At 33.5% G+C, this 17,326-nt stretch overlaps 2 protein-coding genes across 4 annotated transcripts; one reads left to right on the top strand and one right to left on the bottom strand.

Moving 5' to 3' along the window:
- Positions 1-1,374: 1,374 nt before the first annotated feature.
- LOC128179284 (nuclear receptor ROR-beta-like) lies at positions 1,375-7,012 on the top strand. 2 transcript variants are annotated; one of them, XM_052846675.1, is made up of 8 exons: positions 1,375-1,542; positions 2,533-2,745; positions 3,063-3,204; positions 3,358-3,899; positions 4,321-4,549; positions 4,681-4,905; positions 5,265-5,516; positions 6,538-6,677. In XM_052846675.1, exons 2-7 carry the CDS (start codon positions 2,542-2,544, stop codon positions 5,510-5,512), a joined length of 1,590 nt encoding a protein of 529 aa, XP_052702635.1. In that variant the 5' UTR covers positions 1,375-1,542; positions 2,533-2,541; the 3' UTR covers positions 5,513-5,516; positions 6,538-6,677. The 2 variants fall into 2 exon arrangements, with proteins under 2 accessions (XP_052702635.1, XP_052702640.1); XM_052846680.1 differs by lacking the exon at positions 5,265-5,516 and having other exon boundaries at positions 1,394-1,542; positions 6,538-7,012.
- Positions 7,013-7,306: 294 nt separating this feature from the next.
- Positions 7,307-15,478, bottom strand: LOC128179298 (vacuolar protein sorting-associated protein 26B-like). 2 transcript variants are annotated; one of them, XM_052846701.1, is made up of 9 exons: positions 15,328-15,478; positions 13,885-14,028; positions 13,294-13,369; positions 13,006-13,162; positions 12,515-12,679; positions 11,942-12,048; positions 10,151-10,219; positions 9,806-9,948; positions 7,307-9,322 (listed from the first exon to the last, which is right to left on the bottom strand). In XM_052846701.1, the coding sequence occupies exons 1-9, from the start codon at positions 15,328-15,330 to the stop codon at positions 9,173-9,175; spliced, it is 1,014 nt and encodes a 337-aa protein (XP_052702661.1). In that variant the 5' UTR covers positions 15,331-15,478; the 3' UTR covers positions 7,307-9,172. The 2 variants fall into 2 exon arrangements, with proteins under 2 accessions (XP_052702661.1, XP_052702654.1); XM_052846694.1 differs by lacking the exon at positions 11,942-12,048 and adding an exon at positions 11,148-11,254.
- Between the last annotated feature and the right edge of the window lie 1,848 nt (positions 15,479-17,326).

The following is a 17,326-nucleotide window of genomic DNA, read 5'->3' as shown; positions in this document are numbered from 1 at the left end:
AAAAATTTTATAAAATTCCCTGGTTTTTGTGTGATTCCATGTTTCTTTGTTTCTCTAAATTTGCAAACATCCAGTACCAAATGTATATATATATCCTTATATAGTCCTTAAATACTTGTGAATTGATTAAATCCCATTTAATCTTACAACGAGGACATTTGTACTAAATCAAGAAGTCCATTGACTTCTGTGTACGGTATCGAGAGTTCACTTCCGACCGTATCCTTATTTGTTGGTATGTCTACAAGTTATGTCACATTGAACTCTGTATTGTTGTTTTGTTAGCTACGCGGATATTATTGATTGCATGGGAGTCAAAACATCGCCTTATGTTTCACACCAATAGCTCAAATGCAAATGAGGTGCACATGGCGTACGTTAATGGTATGAATAAAAATAACTGAAGAACTTCTTAAATTATGGTTGAGTCTTTCATATCCATAGTAGCAGTCAGCTCAAAAATATTTTTTTTCTAATACTTAAGTAACTTTTAAAAGAGCCCCGAACGATTAATTCTATGAAATGAAGATGCTTTCAGTTTAGTTCTATACAAATATGCATGAAAAATAAAATCGTTTCATCAAAATCTAAATAATAATATCATGAACACAAATGTAAACCACAAGATTTACGTATTTTATAGATATACTAGTTTTCGTATTCTCTGATAGACTTTGACCTTCATGAGTTGAAGATATAAGTAAAGGTAAACTTAAGTAGGTGACAATATAAATAGTTTTATCTTTATCTTTGGATTTTTAAATTTAAAAGTGTAAAAAATTATCCGTTCTCTTGTAATATGGTAATGCATAGACATTACACGGAGGGTCCGTTACATGGCTTTGGCTGATGATATTAAAAGAATTGTTGTTCTAAAACATGAGGCTTAGATGAACTTTAGCAAAACTGATGTAAAATTTTGTACACAATAAAGAAACTTGCACTATCGGGGTTTTTTTCACATTATGATTTTTCAGATTTCTGCTTGGGTTTCTTTGATTTTTAAAATTACGATGTAGATATGAAACACAGCTTAGTTAATTTATCCATGTCACGGGCTTTCGATGCTAAAGAAAACTTCTGCTTTCGTTGACGTCTAATGCTTGTGTTGTCAAACACAAGACAGCCATTCTGAACTTAATTAGTACCCCCACATAATCAAGATTAATACAATGATAAAACAAGGCAAACACGGAGATGAATTAGTTGGCCAAGTATCATCCTTGAAAGGTTAAGCTAGAAATCGACCATTTTACTTCTTAAAAATAAATGAAATGTCAGTTAATGCAGTCTCAGTTGATGCAGCCAATATTTCTCCTCCAAAACTAGAAACCATTTTAAACGTTTCTGTACATGTAGGTAGTGTCTATGAATGAAGTGTTTAACATGCCCGTGATAATGCATGATCTAGCGAAGTAGTTGTCTCTCCGTGAATAAACACGAGTGATTATCTTGAGACCCATTTATCTGGGTCAGGTAGACCGACTGCTGCAGGGGTAAAAACCTGGGGCAAGGGATATTTACCTACTAGAGCCCGGGCAGGTAAGTTGGTGTCAATTTCATAGTTTTTAATTAAAAATTTTGCATTGTAGTGAAACATTTAAAATTATTTATTTTTGAACACCGGTGACACTGTTCTAAATATCCACCTGCTTAAGGTACAAAGTTCATAAAATGTGCCAACTTGTTTCTCATTTCTTAGCCTTCTCCCTGAATATATTTCAGTTAATGAAACGGATCATTTGCTGCAAGTATTTATTATTTTATTAAGAAATGCACGTCATGCATTTAAAAAACTTCAGTTTTTGATGCATGTAATGTATAATGTTCTTCATTAATATGTGAATATATGTGGAACGAAATTAAGTAAGAATTCTACATGTTATCTGTGTGAATACTTATTTCCATTACTGTGTTAAAATGATACAGCATTTTAATGTGTTTTGACATCCACGTTGCAGTCAAAATGAAATTGCATACTCGGAATCTTTGCATATAAAACCCTTAAAATTGTTTTATTTGTTGCATATATTTTAATGTATTTGTGAACTATTACCGTTTAGTAATGTGTTTTCTTATGTGCTTGTATTATATTTCGGCCAAAATAAAAATAATAATTAAGCAAAGAATTTTTCATAGCTTGCAACTAAACATAATAAATGCATGTATGCATGTTTGCTTCCTTTACCTTTAAAAAAGTTAGATTAATGATCTAACATGACACATGTTTCACTTTATCCGACATGCTTGATTTATCAATCAATATTTAGCTAGAGAATTCAGCCTACTTGGACTTGTAACATGTAAGATAGGTAGAACTAAGCAGATAATAAAGCCCCCCCTTTCTACACGCTTACGAGCAGTGGCTAGTCCGTTATCTCTGACAACCAGGTATTCAATGATAGTGTCACTGAATGACAAGAAATCTATCCTTATATAATTCCGCGTGTACGATATGCGTTTACAAGAAACTGTACGTTAAAATGTGAATTAAAAAAAAAAACTTTCCCTAAGCATGCACTTCATTCACAGACCGTTACCATGAGTAAAAGAGACATGAGCGTCGGGACGGACTTCGACTTCGACACAGGGCTCCAAGAACAGTCCTACAGCCAACCAAAGAAGAAAAAGCCTGAGTACCCGTATGTACCCAAGGGTGTCCCTCTTCAGCTTCCTCCGTGCCGGATCTGTGGAGGGAAGGCGTCAGGGATCCACTATGGTGTTAACAGCTGCGAAGCGTGCAAGGTATTTCTTCATTCTACATGTGTTTTAGTAGTAGTTTGAAAGGTCAATGACCGGCATTGACCGGTATTCGTAACCATTCACAAACACTGGCAATGGATGTAATTTATAATAAATGCAAATGGTCCATTTTCGGTTGTATTTGGGTGGCGCCAAACACTTTGGTACAAGTAAAAAAAATCACAACACATCTGTTTGCAATAAGCATGAAAAATAAGAGCATATTTTTAAAAAACTTTTCGTTATCTACTTGTAACACATTAAGAAATTTCAATACTTTGATTGGGTATGAATGATACTTAATGTGTGTTTCTTTGCAGGGTTTCTTTAGGCGATATCTGCTACGAAAGGAACCCTACAAGTGTAATCACGGCGGAAATTGCGCAATAACAAATCGTCATAGGGGCAACTGTTCCGCTTGTCGAATGATGAAGTGTCTTGATCTAGGAATGTCAAAAGAAGGTTATTCAACTTCCTTTCTATAAAACTCAAACATAAGTGTGAATACTAGTTAATTGCAGGAAAATTAATTATACTCATTTGCATATTGACCAAAAAATAAATAGTATTACATATTGAATTTATCATGCGTCCTTTCTTGTATTCTGTGTGTAGGTATTCGACAGGGTAGATACACGCTTACAGAAAGAACAAGAGCCATCATGGAAGTCAAGCGTTTGCAAAACCCAGAATCGCATTTCGAACAACAGACCTTTGATATAGTCAGTGCTGCCGTTTCTCGGAAAAACGCCGAGAAGACCACAGCGGTTTTACTTGAAGAGTCAATGTCCTGTATGCAGATTCCGATTTCTCCAGACTGCAACAGACAACAAGCGCTGTCCGATATATCAGACGAGCGATCTTTGGCAGACCGCTTGTTAGATTTTTCTAGTTTCCCCTTGCACAGTGTATCGGACGAACTCACTGATCTCCTCAATCCGGACTGTTTTCTAAGCGAGGACGCTGAAATGTCCAGCGCCGTAAACATGCTTTTATTGGACACTAACCCTCCTCCTAAAACGTCACCAGAAATAGAGGCTCAAGTAGATTTATATGATGACGTCATCGACAACTTAGCAGAGGCATTAAATGACATGCTGCCGCATTCTAGTCAGTTTACAGATGATGAAATATATGCCATACTAAAAGAAGGACACGTGAGTATTATTTTAACAATGTCATGTTCTCTTTGGTGGTTCATACATGTATGGTTGCAGCAAGCATTTCAGAAAAAAGGAATAGCCTATGTCAACAATAACACCTTTTCATATCCATCGCTATTGTCGATCGATCAGAACGATACACAGAAGGAAGAACCAATTCTTTCATATATGGGATTTGCTACAGCTATTGGAAGTCTAATGTCAGTTCTTGCTATCACGAACACAAAATAACGCATGCATTGTTACCTCAAAAGTGTGAAATAAGACAAAAGAAAATAAACATGACTGAACACCAAAGGTGTAAGATGGTGATTCGCCTTTGTCAATAGCTGTATGAGCATAATCATATATTTCTTAATATATCGATGAAATTAATTGCATCAAATGGGACCAAAACTTTGAATTTGTATTATAGGACAAATACTATATGAAGTCCGAAGTGTTTGGTCCATTGAACGCTTTGTCCCCTGAAGAGTACAACGCAATTTATGAGAAGACACAGATTGATGTGGATGGAAGAAAGCAACATTTACAATTCAACAAAGGAACCTTAGATAATATGATCAAGAAATACGTAAACTTTTCCCATGCAATTCCTTGTTTCTCGGATCTTCCCTCCCAAGATCAAGCAAAGCTACTGAAAGGTACGAATAGCGATCGAATGTAAAAAATACGGCAATTTCATTGGTACATCAGTAGTCAAAAAAGCGCGAAATATTAAATTTCATTCGTCTGTAAATATATGTGTATGGCTAGTGATTCGTTTTGTTTTCAGCCTCTAGATTTGAGTTCTTTATGCTTTTGGAGTATCGGTCCCTTAACCCTGACCTTGAAATGCTACAAACCTACTCTGGGGAGGTCTTCCACCTGAACGAGGCTTGTATATACGTACCTCGGGAAATGATGAAGTCATGGCTCGAATTTTCTCGAACCATAAGGAAGCTGGAACTTACTAATAAAGAACTCGCCGTGACGCTAGCTGTGGCATTAACTTTTAGGGGTAAGAATGGATTTCTCGTTTCTCCTGCTTTTCTCCCTTCTTCCCGCCTCAGCTTAAATGTTTGCTTTACACTCACGTTATCATTCAGATAGGCAACACAGTACAGGACATCCCACAGTATACAATACCATCACAAAATCAAGCTTTAATTAGAGAATGGATAAAAAAAAATATACAGAATTTTCCTCATTTTACTCAGTTTCAAAAAAAATCCTGAGGCATCAAGGTCATCAATAAAGTCATCAAAACAAGTCATTTTTTCTTCCTCATGATCTTTGCACTAGCTTTAGTTTTCATGTCCAGGGCTGAAACCTCTCTCTCACTCTCACACTTCTTCCTTGTTTATCCTCCATTTACAGACCGCTGTAGGTTAGAGCAGCCATCATTCCTCGAGCAAATTCAGGATAACTTGGTGCGCATGCTCTACTACCTACTGGAAGATCACCACGGAGAAGAATTCATGGTTGCCTTTTCACGAATTATTAGCATGTTGACAGGTCTGAGAAGCCTGACAGAAAATTACTTCAGACAGTTCAAGACGATTTGTAAAGACAATCTGATCAAGCAGGAAATGCCTGAACTTCTTGGGTTTCTGTTTGATGAATGATCTGGTACTTTTGTGTGTCTATGGACCAAATATATATGTGGTGTCTGGTATCATTAAACATCTTTAGAGTGTCTTTTATCTTAATATTTAAAGTTTGTAACCTCCATATTAAGACCATTAAGGCATTAGACAAAGAGATATACAACGAAATTGGTAGAAGTATGAAATATAATTTAAACCAACCAATAGATTTTGTCTATGTTCATATACATGGTTTTCAGTGTTTCAATGATGGTCATGTTCAGGCATTCCTCTTTGAATTTGGTGTTTTTCATTGTTTTCAAAAATTGTTTTGAGCCTTTTTTGGTAAAATGGATGAAAAATTATTTTATTAACAGCCATATATTTACATCTACCAAGTTTTATTCCCTCTATTTCTTGCGGAAACTTATAGTTAATTCATAGCTCTATAGAAACAGCCAGACTAAAATCTACACACCCCGTTTATCGATTGGTCAAAATCTACAGCGGCTGAAACTGACAGGACGGATATCGACACTCCCTGTTTATCGATTGGTCCAAACTTACAGACCTAAGAAACATCACGGACTGCACAAAATAATCATGATGGTGTCAGACTCAAAGTCTCACAGGAGACGGTTTGGCTGTTTCTTTTAGCTAAAGTACTAATGTACATAAACAGTAATTTATAGTTAACTTTAATTACTTTTCTTAATCGATATATCAATTAGTTAAAAGAAAGATGTTACATAATATAAACAATAAAATGCTTTCTTTGCTGATTCATGCGGGTTATGAAGGTAGCGATCATTGCAGAAAAAATTTACATAACCCGCTAACGCGGGGTATGTATTTTTTCCGCAATGTCGCTACCTTCATATCCCGAATGAATCACCAAAGAAAACATTTTATTGTTAAAATGAATACACGAAAAATCTATTTCTTCTTCGTTTAAGTGCATATACTATCGTAATACAAGACATCAAAGTTCCAAAAAGACAATCAAGCGTTCTTTAACACTGTGTGTCTGTAAACATGATAAATATTGAGATCTCTCCTTGCAGATAGAGACACGCTTTCGAATCCTGGCCGCGTGGAAGAAATTCAAGAGGACATGATAACTACACTGTTCCATGCTTTAGATTCACGGCACCAGACGAACACGAGACGACGCTTTTGTCAAATCATTGACATGTTCACCAAATTCCGGGAGTTGACTGAGGGCTATATGAAAGTCTGCCAGTCAATAAATGCAAAAGTCACACAAGCAAATCTACCTGAAACGCTACAGTTTCTTTTTACAGGATGGTAGAGAATAAATTGTACATGTACATATATTATGTTGACTGCATGTTTCACAAGTAACCATTTTTTTCTCATGTACATAATCGTACCCAAGTTATCTACAATTTATCATTTAATGCAGCTATCTGTATATACATGTATTTTACATGGATATGTAGCTTTGACTGTACTGAATATAAGAAATAAAGATATACATTATTAAACACATGACTGTATATATAAGTCGTTGATGGTTTGTTTCATTTTTCACGGCCGACTTTTTTTTTTACTTAAAGTGCAAACACATGTGAAATTGTCTTATTATTGCATTAATTCAGCGTCAGTCAAACGAGAAAAGTATGTCAAATGCAGTCCCTGAGTCCCTCTATCTGTGACCAGAGATAAGCTGTAATAGTGACCTAGACCCTGGTTAACCACTGGCAATAGATAATTAACAGTACAGTTATATGTAGATGTATGAATCTGTAAACATTACAAGTCTGAGAGCATTCCTTTACAAATGATGGAAAAACAAGAGACAGAGGAAACTAGTGTATTAAAAATTTTATTTTGAATTGTATGGGGGAAAACAGGACAAGGAATTGCTAACAAGATGAGCAGACATTGACTGCTAAAACTGATCTATGTTGAACATTGTACAGATCAAGTCATTCTTTTTGTCTAGACTTGGTTTCAAATAGACCCTGTGTACTTCCAAAACATGGCAGTATACATGTTTAGTCATAACTTTTTTATATTTTAAAGCAGAAATCGTGCATAATTCACATAAAATGTAGTAAAATAAATCAATACTTGTTTAATTGCAAACTACGGCTCTTTTCTTAAAATGCAGACAATGTTACATGTAAGTGGGTAGTAAGAAAGAAAAAACGGAAACTTATATTTGAAAGTGGTTTGGTAAAGTTTAAGAATAAATGGTCCCCTTTTTAATCTACCTTTAAAGGTGAGAATCCTTGTCAGTACAAATGACCTTGTTGTAGAACATAGATATAATATATATATCATTGTACATACCATACTGGAGTATGAAATGTAAGTGTAACATAATTTTTATTATTCATAAATACATTAAATACAATCTTTCACCCTTTGACTCGCAGACACACTTTCAATTTGCTCACATTCACACTCGAAACTTAATCTACAATCACTTAAAAGAACTTACAACGCATAACAGAGATTTAGACAGACACAAAAAACATCTAGCACAAGCATGATATTTTTTTTGCTTACTAATCTATACATTAATGTTTCCTTTAGTGCAAAGAAACAACATTGTTTAAATGATTTTGGAATGGTAGCTACGATAACAATTTAGCATGAATGCTACAACTTACTTAAATACATTTGTAACCCTAAGGATTTCATGAAAATGGACATGATTTTTGCATCTCTCATGCCCTTAAATTTCATCACTGTAAACAGGAAAAAAAAATCCAACAGAAACCCTTTTCAATACATTAACAAACACAATTTTCAATCTTAATATGTCTGTTTGATTTAATATTAGAACTTATATGCATCATAATTCTAACAAGCATGCAGTAAAATGACCAAAAAATGTTTCTTATGATAAAACTCTTCGAGGAGAGATGTAAAACTTTCATATATGCTATAAGATACACAAAAGTACTAACACAGTATCCTGGAGTAGTAGCCCTGGGGATCACAGTGTTATCACTCCACATTGCACGGTTCTGTAGACTCTTCTTGTCCACGTAATGTCATTTATATGTAACTTCTATTTACATTTGTACACAAATTTCCACACAGCACAGCAAGGAGGAGAAAACTTCCAACACACTGAGTCTGAGCAGTATTTTAATATCTTAGTACTTGTTTAACTTTCAAACATTTACTCTTTAAATGGATTTCCATGCTAAAGGTTAAGAAAGACTAGTGAAGCAAAAGGCTCTTGTATTCACAACTTATAATGCAATATAGTACATGTATTAATTTTCTGGAAATTGCAAAAAAAAAAAATGCTACATTTTAAGCACAGTGTGTTAAAATTGATCAAAAGAAAAAACTGTTAAATCATGTAAACAACACGCCCTGTCTATTAAAAATTAGTACTTTCTGTAAGTCAAAAGAACACACAATTTGGTAAGATTTTGAACTTTTCTGTTAAATTGCATTTAGAATTCACAAATTACCACATAAATTTGTCTTTAAACAAGCATCTGGTTTCAAATTGCTATTAAAGTACTCAAAATAAAAACACCCACTAATCTTTGTTAAACTCAGCACTAGTAGCACTAATACAGCCAAAAGACAAAATCTAGATGTGTGGAAGCTAATGTTGTTCAAACACATAGTGAATTTACAAATGTTGCAATGGTAATCACGAAGCCCCTGTGACCAGGGAATGATAGGATGTGGCGGGTGGCGCCATCATTGGCTGTCCGAGTTGTCTTCTGACGGTTTGAGGGATGGCGGTGGTGCCGCTTCCTTGTGATGTTGCATTGAGTGGTGCGTCTGTCGCTTCTCTCCAGCAACAGCCGCTCGCCGGGCTTTGTCCGCCCGCCGGAAAATCGTTATTTCCTGAAGAAAAAGGGATATAATGTACTTGTACTTATCCAGATAAAAACTATTATCCTATACAGCTTAAAAGGTAATGATATTCAAGTTCATGCACTATTGATAATAATTATTCTATCAGTCTTTCCTTAGTAATTAGTAAGTTGGTTATAAGATGACATGGTGCCTTTATTGATTAATGACCAAAGACATAATAACAGGTTAAGTCAGGTACACAAAACCTTCTTTGTGTCAGCTTTAACAACAGAGCAAATCAATGCATGGTCTAAAAATGGCAAATATAGGCAAAGACTCGGAAGAAAAAAATGCTAGTCATAATTCTACCTTGAAATGTTTTCACGCATATTGTCATTTTCAAGTTTTTAAAACCAAAGAAAAAACTATAAACTAAATATAAAAACATTTGATTTTGATCATTTTTTTTCTTGATTATCCTTGACATCCAGGAAGAAAAGGGAGCAACTGTTATTTGTAGATGATCCTCACCTGTTGTTTGAAATATCGTCTCTCCTCTTCATCCACCAGGACCAAGTTGAGATAGTATCTGACTGAGAACTTTTTGTTTATATCCCTCATTGTTGGTGTCAGCTCATATCCACTCAGAAATAAGCGGATTGGTATTGATTCGCCTACATGAGATGTTATATCATATTCAAATCATAAGAGTGAGCACATTTTACCAGCAGTAGGGGGTATTTTTAATCTTCATTTATTATTGAAATTTGAATAATCCATAAGTACATTAAAGGAAAACAAGCATGTAACACATGAGAGAGAGAGAGAGAGAGAGAGAGAGAGAGAGAGAGAGAGAGAGAGAGAGAGAGAGAATACCTCTAACTGGGGCTCCATCCATTATTTCATATTTTGCTATTGTTTCATTTTCATTATAAGTATTGGGACCTGAAGAAAGCAAATACATTTTTATAATCAAACTTATTTTTTCATATCCTGAATTTGATTTGAAAAGAGAAATTATATGTTTCTTTAATCTTTCTTTCCATATAATGCTTTACTTCAAGTAATACTGATAGACAATTTATTTTGATGAGACTTAATGTAAAGATACATGTATATAAATCTATGTACAATGTGCCTACCATGCCTTTAATAAAACTTGCACAAAACAAAAAATATTTTTCTTAAAAGAAACAAATGAAATTAAATAAAAGCAATTCTGAAATATGAGCATTTAACATTCTCACAGATTATTATTTTATTTTTCCACAATCGTTTATTAATTTCATTTTATGAAAATAGAGGATTGAATTTATTATTTTTTTTTTAAGTTTGCATAAATCTCAATTGAATGACAGCTTCTTTCAAAATAACAAAAACCATATATTAATTGTCCAAGTTTTTTTTCCTTCTTGCTTATAGATTTACATGCAACAGTAAATTTCAATTCACTTTTCTTCTTGGTTTATAAATGTAGGTCCAAATCTTGTCATGTATTTCACTTTTATATAACGAAAATAGCAGTCTCCCGCCTAATTTTTTTTTTATTCAATATTTATGAAATTGAAAAAATATTTCAAAAGAACGTATCATTTGACATCTGAAAATGCACACATGCCTCTCAATATGACCTACCGGTATGTATTATGAATTTTACATATTTCTCACTGTTTTTAGGAATACAACTACTTAAACCGTTGATGACTTCAAAACAGAATTACATGTACATGTACCTCCTAAACAGTAACAAGAAAAATCATGCAGTTTCTTGAACAGTTATGACAAAAATATTTTATGAAAATTCTATTTAATTTGAAGAGGAACTTGAGAAAGAACATAAATGCTGATTGCGTTCTGTAGTGAGAACAAATACCTGTTCCTGTGCTCTCTCGCTTGATAATTTGAATTTCCATATGCTTGATTTTAATTCGTACTAATAAGAAGTATATCTTTCCAACAATAACATCCTTCAAGTGGTACCTGTGTAAATAAATCCGTCAAAACTCAACATAAACAAAAGCAAGATTTCAAAATCAAATCTAAAAATTCATTATCAAGTTGTTTGTCCCTCAAGTAAAAAGATACCAATCGTGAATGAATTTATTATGTATTTTAATTATTATTCACTACACTCCTCTTAAAATTATGAAACAAGCATCTCACATCTTTCTGATGCCCTTTTTACTGAATTTCAGAGTGGCCAAACATCATTGAGGGATAGACAACACAAGCATGAATTTTATCCAATGAAAAAAATTTGTAACAAAATATAAAATGCGATCAAACACTCGAAAAAGCACCAACCATTGCAATATGCCAACCATCAACAGAACTTTAAATGTACAAGTAATAGGAAATCAAAAATCACGACATGTAGATACATTTGGCATAACCCAGTGTATACAGGCAAGCACTTTGAACTTCCGATAGCAAATCAGTCTAGTTTTGAAAATTGAATTCAAAGTAAGATTTTCTTCAACTTGAGGATTTTAAAAGCCGTGGAAAAAAAGGTGAAGCTAATATTCAAAGATTATTTTAGGAGGATAGTGGAGAATTTGGAGGGCATTATTAATGTGGTACACATCTCTTCCAACAAAACTGTTAGATTTGCTATCAGAGTACGAACGTTGTCAATAAGGCTTGTAGAGCGTTCACATAAAGGATCACCTGCTCCTGTGGTTTCTCGCCTCACTATTGCCAGTTCCATGTAACGAATTTTTATGCGAACCAGCAGAAAATATATTTTCCCAACAATTACATCCTTTAAATGGTACCTCAAATGTGCATGAAGAGAAAATATTTCTTGGCATTATTTGGTAATGATTGAATAAATCACATTTTATCACAGATTTTTGGCAGGGTTGCAAGTAAGTACATGAAGAAAAGCTTATGGGTCAAGTAGTTTTTCAACTTCACATGTTTTATAAGATGATATTTTTGACACCTTATTGTTCAAATTCAAAAGATGGAAAACATTGAAACATCTTATCTAACATGAGTTGTGAAACAGTGTACATCAAAATTAAAGCTTACAAAGTTTTATGTACAACAAACATATATTGATGGAACATATTAGAAAAAAAACCTCTTTTTTTTATTTTCATTTTTAATATGGTTTTATGTTACTCAAAATAATGTTGACAATACATTGTATTGTTTTAAGATAAATGAAATTTTCCAACAACTTATTGTGAATATTTATTTCCGTTTTTGATGACTATCACAAAAGTTGTCACTTACTTGGATTTATTATATTCAAATTCTATATGTAGACAGTCTTCTATGCCGACCTCCATTTTTATGCTGCTGTTCATTTCTGGGTACTGTGATAATGTGTGCACAATAATGTCCTGTTCTTTGACAGAGTCAGACAAACGTTTCACTATAGTCACTCGTAAGAAGTACCTGTTAATGAAAAAATACCATAATAAACAAAGGATAAAGATGAAAAAATATCAATTGATTCTCTATGAAAATTGAATATCTTTCTAATAATAGAATTTATAATGCATTGTTGCTCAAATGACATTGTCCTTTAAAAATTAAATTACAACATGCTATTATCATTCAACAACTTGATGCAACAATGGAACACCAAACTTAATACAGATATCTAAATCTAAAATAAAATTTGTTTTCAATTCTGTAAATATATTCATAGATATGACATCTCTTATTTTCAATCAATCTGACCCCATAGCATCAATCCATCAAGTCTATAAACAACTTACCGTAACCTCACATTGGCACCCGTGTATGACTCGTACGGCTTCTCAACCTGTTGAAACTCAAACCCATAGCTTGTGTTTCCAGTGATCTCCCCTGGCCGAGCAAGTTCTTTGACAAGGGAGGTAAACTCATGGTGATTTCCTCTGTCATAGTATAGTTCTGAAAAAAAATATTTTTGTTTTATAAGGGAAGAGTACTATTTGTCTTTGAAAACATCAAACAGTCATGTCGTACTGACGAACAAAGCACTTCCTTTACAGAAGAAAAGAAACTAAAATGAAAAAGTTTACCTATCTGTCCTATAAACTCTATTTTGATGCCCTGATGCTCCATTTTACTGCCAGCTTTTTTCATTGTAACATTCACCTGAAAAATAATTCACAAAATGATGTTTTTTTGGTGTTTTTTTTTGATTAGTAGATGGAATCAATTCTAAATTGCACTTGTTTTCAAGGCAATAGTATATAAAGTTCTCTAAAAACAACAAATGCTTGGATTTGATTTTTTTTCCATCTTAATGATACATAGTAGATCTAAAATTATTCAAATTTTAAAAATTATCATCTAAATTATGTACATGATTATAGTTTATAAGGTAATCAAGGACACAAAACAGTGAGACATAACAAAAGATTGAACTTCAGAAGGCATAAAGTAATATGCACAGCTCTAATTATATAGGTACAATTGATCTGCAAAACAACAACTTCCTATCTTGAAAACTGTAGTAGGAGTTATCTGACAATAGGGTTACCCTTTTGGCAGTGCCTGCCCTGCCACTCATTTGTCAATTTCACCATTTTAATAACCAGTTTTCCCTTTAGAAAACCCATTTATAAATTAATAAATGAAAGTTTTGAAAGATATAAAAGCACAATTACCTTTCCAGCCACAGTTTCTCCATCGTAGTACAGAAGATGTTTTTCTTTTTTCCCATCTTCTGTTTTTATTTCAGCAGTTTTTCTACTATCTTGACCATCTAGCACAATTTCAATGTCGGCACTCGGGCCGAATCCAAAAAAACTCTGAAAATATGATTTATAATCATCACAAAAAAGTAACAGCAAAATCTCTAGATATAGCTGTACAACTTAGCTCTATAAACGTTTAAACAGCTGTAAGAAATAGCTTAGTTTAGCTCATCAAAAACCCCTTTTGCAGTTTATCAAAATACCAGTATGAGATAAGGTTGCCTAAATGTACACCAATATGAACCTATACTATAATAGTGATAACATTCAATTCTGTGTGAACTTTTTTAATTTCAACCGCACGCCCTTATCACTTAACTGTTGCATTATTGTAAGCATAAAAATACATTTATTTTATAGTCTTGGATTCGCATTTTGCTTAATTGCTCGATATTTATAAATACCTCAGGCTTCAAACGATGTTCATTCAAAAGTATAAAAAATTTCCAAGATTTCTCAGTCGAAACGCCCCTGTTAGCTTATCAGGTTTCAATACAATGCTAAAAAATGTGATGTCTACAGAGATTTTGTATTGCAGCAAGCCCGGATGATAACGTTGAAAAATTGCGCGATGTATTCTGAGTGTATTCCGAATGGAGTGAAGATGTAAACATTCCCCATTATAAATCTCCGTAAGTAATCTGTTTTCGTTCATGTGAATTTTTCTGAGTGACAGTTGATAATGTGTCAGTGAAATTATCTTGGAAATTATCCCTTTTTACTATTGCAATTGCACTTCTTTCAAAGGTATGTGTATTTTTTTAAAAAATCATCCAAATGTGCTGCATGAATATCTTGGGACAGACTATAATAATTCTAAACGGTTTGATTTCTTCAAACGTAAATATATAAAATCATAAACAGCATGGTTGAAAAGTTCACAGGGGTATGAACTTGGTTGGCATCAAATTACTAAAAATCACTTCCAAAATTGTATTTATTTCAATGCATTAATAAAAGTGTCACATAATTTATAAGAGAACAGTGTAATATTACAACCTCAGATAATTAATAACATCCGAGGAAATTCGAGCTGGTGAAATTATTGCTATTATCAGATCTAATATCATACTATCACTTCCAACCAATTCCTTTACAGGTGAAGTTTTGATTTATTGTTCTATAAATTGCAAATAATTTGCATAAATATTACATATGATAAGCTATATTGATTCTTTATTATTTTCTGTCATGTGATTAACTTTTTGCTTGGCAAACCACCCACCACTGTAAAGTTGAATTGTATACACATATCATGTGCAACAAAGATTCCAAATACACTATTTTGAAAGGTAGATATGTGTTAGGTGACGAAATACTGCATTTACTAAGTAAGATAAACAAAAACAATACCATTTTCTAGTCCCCTCCTCCTCCGTCGTTCATCGACTGTAATGGCGTCAAAATCTCGCGGAAGTGAGATTTCAACTTCATCATCTTGTTGAACAATATATTGATAAAATGAAAATAAAGGTCATGAAAGGATATACATATTTTTTTTAATTTCTAGAAGGTAAGCGATACTGTATAAAAATAATGTGTAACATCTTCTCATTCAACAATCATCAAAAACCTACGGAGGCCTTTGAGGGTCATCATCGCGTAGAGTGATACGAACAACATGAACAATAAGGATACTACTGTGCATGCACGGATCTAGAGGGGGTGTCGGGAGGTCCCAGACTCCGAAAAACTGCAATATCCCTCGGACCTCTCCTGGATCCGCGCATACATGCTGCTTGATTAGTATTTGGTTGAGACACTTGAAATATTGCAGGCCGATGCATGATATTTCACCATTTTAGGAGATAAAGATATAATCAAGCTGAAGCGTGGAAATTAATAACAGCCGGTTCATTGTAGATCCTTGTGGTATCATTGTGGTAAAAAGACCTGCCATGTTAATATTTAAAGATACCGTATATCATTCAATATCGATGAGCATTATAATAGTTAGGCGATCATAATTTGATTTTTAGTTTTACGGATTTTTTTCCAAGAAAAGTCAAGTCAGAGGACGAAAAAAAAAGGCATGTCAGCTGCTGGCCCGGGTACTTTGAGGCAACTCTTGCTGCCATATATCACTACCACCTCCGATTGTGAGGACTCCAACCGTGCGCATTGCATGCAGACACTAGGTCTGAGGGTCTCTTGTTTTGCATTGGATGAATTGGTTTGTAAGTGTAATTTCAATGCAGGGACCAACCTAGAGCAAAATTTTTGGGAGACTTCAATTATCTCTAACAGAAAAATAGAGAGAAGTTTGAGAAATCAGGGAGACTTCCATTACTTGACAATGGCATAACACTAATGATGAAATACACAGATTCAACCTTCAATAATTTAAATTAGATTAGAAGCAAGTCAATAAAAAAAACTTTTAATAATTATGAATTTTTTTTATTAATTTAATTTATTTGAGGCATTCATACATTAAATAGATGAAATGTGTTACAATTGTGTTAGCTAAATGACAAATAACAATGACAGTTTATGTATTTCTGTGTATTTTGGGGGTATTAGTACAACCTTTTGACCCAATTACAACCGTTATGTAGAGGGTCTTTTTTTTTTAAAGATAACTGTAAACAACCCTAGGGTTTTATGATTATTTAAGCATTAATTTGGCAGAGTTATTAATTAATTACAAGTTACCACCTAATTGTAGCATCAACACTAAAAGAAATAAACATCGGTTGCACAGTATGTGGTTGCATCATCCGTATATTAGGCCTACCCCTAAAGATAAGACAGTCTCAGTAATTATCCTAATCACAACAGGGGTTAACTGAGGCTGTGAAAATGTCTTTAGAATAAGTAAAGTATCATTTTATTGCCTTTTGGGTTAATTTAGACGATTGTGAACTCATAATACAGGACGACTTCCAACTTCTCTTTTGGAGGAAATTCCGGCGAAGTTAACTATTTCGCCCAATTCGCCCCCTTTCAACACAACAAAACCAATCCAACGATGTTCTGCAACACCTTGACCTTCCTCCATCATTCTGCAAACGTTTTACATCCAGATTTAAATATCTCAGTGATTTATTATTATAAAAAACATAGCTTGATCTGAGCATGAAAATTTTCGATTTTTTTTTTTTAAAATGCAAATTTTTAAAGTCGGCGGATCCGTAAAACTAAAAATCAAATTATGATCGCCTTATAGAGAACCATGCATTTAAAAATTCTAATATGTAAAATATAAGTCGCCGTATATATAGAGGAAAAAAGTCAAAATAATGACACGCTACAACCGTTTGCTTTTAAATAGTTTTTCCAAATTGAAATTGATCAAAACTAAAGAAAAAAAAATTAAAAAACACGAAAGAAAGAAAATTCACTACGGCAA

This window comes from Crassostrea angulata, chromosome 1 (genome assembly GCF_025612915.1).
Source record: "Crassostrea angulata isolate pt1a10 chromosome 1, ASM2561291v2, whole genome shotgun sequence".
Lineage (NCBI taxonomy): Eukaryota > Metazoa > Mollusca > Bivalvia > Ostreida > Ostreidae > Magallana > Magallana angulata.
This window is presented reverse-complemented; position numbering and strand designations above follow the sequence as displayed.